A 5,504-nucleotide genomic window follows, 5' to 3' on the forward strand; every position below is an offset into this window, starting at 1 on the left:
AAAAAAAGCGGCTTCTTTCCACCCTTCTAGGTTCTTTGGCTGGGTTACAAACGAGATGGACTCAAAACAGATTGACAGGAGGAAAGCCGTACTTAATTATGCACATGTGCACTGGGCTCTCACCACATGGGAGCTATGAAGAAGGAAAGGGTCAGATGACTGATTCTTAGACAGCATCCGGAGCTGCAGGAGGAGGTAGGGGCTTGGGGCTTCCAGAGGGTGGTGCCAGCACACATTAAGGAAAACTGAGAGGAAGAAATGTATTATCCTGTTTTGCAGAGAAAATGTCTCCCAGGTGGAAGAAGGTTGTGGGAGTGGCCCTAGGAAAGGCGCTGTGCAGTCTGGGCATGGTGTTGGAAGTTCATCTTGCCTGGTTCGATGAGATTCCTGGGGTCGGTTTTCATGTCCCTGGAGCTCATTTTGGAGACTCATCTTCAGGCAGAGGAGCTCAGAGCCAGCGGCAGCCTGCAGCTGCTGTTTCCCGAGTGCCCCTATTCAAAGTAAGGAGCATACGAAAGCACCACATTTGGGGTCAGCCCTGGCAGGCTCATATCCATGCTGTGTTTGGAGGATAGCTTGCTGCTTCCCAAACTTGTGCTGAAATCTGGTTGCCACTGTGATGGTACTGGGAGTTTGGGTGTTTAGGAAGTGCTTAGATCACTAAGGAGAGTTAACACCTGTTTTGTGGAGCGGGTTTGTTTGCAAGACAGCAAACTGTTATAAAGGGAGGTAGCCCCTCCTGCTTGTTGCCTGCCCATTCACTTCCTGACATGCATGGAAGCAGAACGTGGCCCTCACCACGTGCTGAGCAGGTGCTGGTTGGCACCAAGCTCTTGGGTTTCTACGGCCAGAACCCTAAGCTGAAATAGACCTCTTTTCCGTATAAGAGACTTGGTCTCAGGCATTCTGTTATAGCCACAGAATGGACAAAGGCAGCCAGGCAGCCACGGCTGGGGGGAGACTATTGAAACCAGCTGGATTGGGAGTTGATGAGGTTGCAACTGCTGAAGGTGACTGATGGGATTGTGCTACTGTTCTGGTGACATTTGTATATGCTGGGAAAGTTCCATATTCAAAAAACTAAAAAAAAAATAAAATAAAAGGAGACAATTGCTAGCTAAGAAAAGAGAAATTGCTAGAGTCGGAAGAAAAAAAAAAAACAAACCCTGGCAGAGGAGAGGGTAAATTTTATTTTCCAATTAAGATGAAGTGCTGACTCTGACCTCAGAATCAACCCATAAGGCTTCCTGGTTGGGCTGAAAGGCCTGCAAGAGCATCTCAGGCATGGAAAGACAAGACTCTGTGGAAAAAAAAATCCTACACGGAGAATCTCTGCGAGACCTCAGAGGAAAGGAAGGGTCATCAAAGAAGGAGACACTCTTCTCTGAAGGGAGGAGAACATCCTCTTTGCTTATGGCCATGTCCAAATAACGACGGAGTCTATGGTCACAAAAGGCCTCCATAGCCCTGGCAGCCCATGACAAGAGCCTCGGATGATCACTGACGTCATAAAAAAGAGTGTTAATTGTTACAGGAACAATGGTAGTCACTGTGCACTTGCTCCCCAGGTAAGACCTCTGTCCCTATTGAATTGCAATATGAGAAGCGACTGCAAATTCTCTTCCCAAACTGTACTCTATATGTTGTGTGTGGGTGTGGGGGCAAATTATTGAAATCTATGATTAGCATGGAGTTGGTCCTCGGTATATAAAGTCATACTAAAAATGATCCATAAGGAAAGAGATGGGAGAGGGAAGGGGAGATGGGATGGGAGTGGGGTGAGGGGCATGGGGGAAAGAGACACTGTGTTCCTAAAGTTGTGTCTATGCAAAAATGCATTCATTAAATAAATAAAAAAGAGATGAAGCGCTGATTACCATGTGGAGCCAGATCTTCTAATGTGTCAATCAGGACTGTGTGTCACAATTTCCAATGACTTGAGGACTTTATAATAACCAGAAAGGACTAGGGAAGTTATCCTGGGGGCAGATTAAAAGATGAATCCCACCGAGCAAATTTAAAGGACATTCAACAGTTTTTGATGGGAAAAGCAGGAACCGTTTTATATGTGTGGCTTTGATTAAGAGTTATTGTGAAGAGCATGCTGCCTTTGTGATGCCTGAAATTAAACCCTGCTAAAGGCATTTACTGAAGGCCTGAGACCTTCCCAGGTGTCAGGTGTAGGTGCTGGGGACACTTCGCTGCCGGGGGCCTCCTGAACTAACAACCAGGTCCTCGTCCTGCCTGCGTCCTCTGCTACATGTGGGCCTCACCTTGGGCAGGTTGGGCACACAGCAGTGTGGACGTCCTGCCTGGCTCCACCTGCAGCTGTTGGACTGCAGAGCCGGTAGATCCCGGACCCCATGAGGCCAGGTGCATGGCCCTCAGGGGAATGGGGTCGTGTTCTCCCTTGACGACACAGGAGATGTTGGATAGGACACTGACAGCTCTGTTGAAATGCTCAGCTCTGTGGACTGGGACCTCCCTGCTGTGCCAGAGACCTCAGACCCCGACCCTCGTGGGCCTGTGCCATGTGGACGAGTGACTCCCCTCCCTCCCTCTCTCCCGCCCAGCCTCTGGGAGGCATCACTCTGTGCTCTGCTTCTACGAGGTCACCCCTTCTGTGACCCCCACAAGGGGTGATCGCCCAGTGTTTGTCTTTCCATGAGAAAGACAATACCGCCCATACCTCCATCACCTCCCCACGGTGCACACAGGGACCCAAACATCACACGGGACCAAAGCCACACAGGAAGTTGAATTTTATTCATGAGAAGCATTTGCAAATGTTCAAGAAAAGAAAAACATTCAGTGAGCTCAGCCTGTGCATTGCTCCTGGTGAAGGGGGGGGGGGGGGCGGAGCGAGGCTACTTGGGGGCCGCTCTGTGGCAGCAGTGACCAGGGCTGCTCCCTCGGGACGGCAGGATGCAGCACGCCCTCAGTAGGAACCAGAGGATCCTCCTGCCGACCCTGTGCCGGCCCTGCCTCTTGCCCTGGGCGCTGGCTGTGGTGTGAGCGGTGGCTGCGGTCCCAGCTCCCCTCACGGGCAGCTGCGGCGGCTTCTGGCTCTGCGAGGTCCACACGGCTCCTGGCACTGGGGCTGGAGGGCGACGCCTTGGAGGCTGGCTCGGGGGCTGCGCTGGGAGCAGGGCTCCTCTCCTGCGGTGGCTGGCCTGGTAGGAGAGAGTCAAGAAGGGGTCACCAAGGGGGCCTAGGGCTCAGCCACAAGAGTACCTGAGATGGCTGGGGCTGGGAGGGAGAGGGCAAGACTCACTGGAGACTTTGGGGGAGTCGGGGGCTGCGCTGGGAGCAGGGTTCCTCTCCTGCTGTGGCTGGCCTGGTAGGGGAGAGTCAAGAGTAGGGTCACCTCGGGGCCTTGGGCTCAGCTCTTGGAAGCCCTGAAGGTGGCAGGGGATGTGGGGAGTGGCCAAGACTCACTGGAGACTTTGGGGGAGTCGGGGGCGGCGCTGGGAGCAGGGCTCCTCTTTTGCTGTGGCTGGCCTGGTAGAGGAGAGTCAAGAGTGGGATCACCTCGGGGCCTTGGGCTCAGCTACAGGAGGCCCCAAGGCAGGGGGAGGACAAGACTCACTGGAGGCCTCGGAGGAGTCGCTTTGTGCGGAGGAAACGTCGGCCATGCTGTCATGGGACCTCGACACCAGAGCCAAGCAGTAGTCCTCTATGAGGGGCCGCTTGCTGCTCTGTGAGGACTTGGGCAGGGACGCGGGATCCTGGGGCTGAGGGCCTGGCGTCCCCTCGGTCCCCATGCCTGGCAGCAGCCCGAGTCCCGCCAGGTACTCCCTGGCCTCCGGGTCCCGGGGAACGCCCAGGGGCTGCAGCGGGGTGACCACGCCCTCCTCGTGTTCCTGGGCGGCTTCTCGGCCAGGGCTGAACCACGAGTGAGTCCTGGCGTCCTCCGCACTGGGCCTCCCCGAGGCGTCCTGCAGGGCCAGGCTGATGCCACGTGGCACCACGTAGGTGCCACGCAGCACCCGGTTCTGCAGCTTGTCCATGTCCTTGCCGTGGAAGGGCACCGTGGCCTCCAGCATGGCAAACAGCACCACCCCCAGACTCCACACGTCGGCCTTAAAAGCGTTGTAGTCCTCACCGAGGAAAACCTCAGGTGCGCAGTACTGGGGGGTCCCGCAGAAGCCCCTTACCAGCGTGCCCTGCTCCAGCCACAGGCTCAGTCTGAAGTCCGCCAGCTTGATGTTCATGTGCTCGTCCAGCAGCAGGTTGCCCAGCTTGAGGTCCCGGTGCGCCACGCGCTGGCCATGGCAGTAGCTCACGGCGGCCAGCGCCTGGCCGAACAGGGCCCCGGCCTCGTCCTCGGCCAGGCCGCCCTGCTCCTGCACATAGCTCCGGAGCCAGCCCCCGGTCGCCAGCTCCATGACCAGGAACAGGTGCGTCCTCGTGTGCCGCTCCTCCAGCAGCCGCACGATGTTGTTGTGCCGCAGGCTCCTCAGAATGTCCGCTTCCCTCTGAGCGGACAGCGGGCTGCTGGGAGAGGCGCCTTGCAGGAGGATCTTCACTGCCACGAACTCTTCCGACGCCAGGTGCCGGGCCAGCTTGACCAGGCCGAAGCCGCCCCGGCCGAGCACATATAGGAAGTCGTACCTGTCCAGAGGAAGATGGACTTCCCAGGGGCCTTTCATGCCGCTGGTCACCCAACTACGCTCTCTCGACTCCCTAACTCGCTCGACACACGCTAGCTAATCACCGACCCTCACTGCACTGCCTACAACACAAAGGGACCACGGGGGCCTGACTGCCCAGCTGACTAAGACACAGCACCAGCTACTCTCACTACTCTAGAGGCGAAGCCGCAAGACTATCTCAATAAAGTAGAAAACAACAAAGAGAAAAAGCCACTAAATCCTCGAACACTGATACTTCTGAGCGTGCTAGCTGACTAGAGTGGGGGAAGCAAAAATAAAGAAAACTGCAAAAAAAGGCCAAATGGGCAAAACAACAATGAGGAGGAAAACAACAAACTAAACAAAACGGGAAAAAGCAAAAACCAAACAGACCCAGAAACCAAGAACCAAGAAAAAGCACAAGCAACACCAACGAGCGCAAAGGCTGGTTAGATGGGTCCTAGTTACACAGATCACAAAAGAGTGCTCTATTTTGCGGATGAAAACCCAGGCCCCCGCAGCCGCTATATAAACTTTTTGGGGGCTCCCCTCACATAATGGTGCCTTATGAAGTCAGAGCGAGAAACGGACCAATCCCAGCCCAGCCAGGGACTCTGTAATAATATGACGTTCAAAACAGTGAGGCATTATGAAGTCAGAGCAAGAAATTGACCAATCATGGCTGCAGATAATTCATGGGGGTTTTCGCAGGAATTTTATAATTAAATTAAAAAGATACCCTAAAAAAAGAGTTATTGTGAATTCAAAACTTGCTATGATCCCTGCTAGCTGTGCAACCTTGAGTCAGTTATTTCTACCTCTTGGGTTTCCGTTTTCTCATCTGTACAATGTCTGTGATTATCCTTGTGT

At 54.3% G+C, this 5,504-nt stretch overlaps 1 protein-coding gene across 1 annotated transcript; it reads right to left on the minus strand.

The window, feature by feature from the left end:
- Positions 1-2,755: 2,755 nt before the first annotated feature.
- On the minus strand, positions 2,756-5,120 carry LOC100358821 (serine/threonine-protein kinase MARK2-like). Its single transcript, XM_070058254.1, has 4 exons — positions 3,590-5,120; positions 3,439-3,501; positions 3,275-3,337; positions 2,756-3,173 (listed from the first exon to the last, which is right to left on the minus strand). The coding sequence occupies exons 1-4, from the start codon at positions 4,650-4,652 to the stop codon at positions 2,818-2,820; spliced, it is 1,545 nt and encodes a 514-aa protein (XP_069914355.1). The 5' UTR covers positions 4,653-5,120; the 3' UTR covers positions 2,756-2,817.
- Positions 5,121-5,504: the final 384 nt, after the last annotated feature.

The sequence above is a fragment of the Oryctolagus cuniculus genome, chromosome 15, assembly GCF_964237555.1.
Source record: "Oryctolagus cuniculus chromosome 15, mOryCun1.1, whole genome shotgun sequence".
In the NCBI taxonomy this organism is placed as follows: domain Eukaryota; kingdom Metazoa; phylum Chordata; class Mammalia; order Lagomorpha; family Leporidae; genus Oryctolagus; species Oryctolagus cuniculus.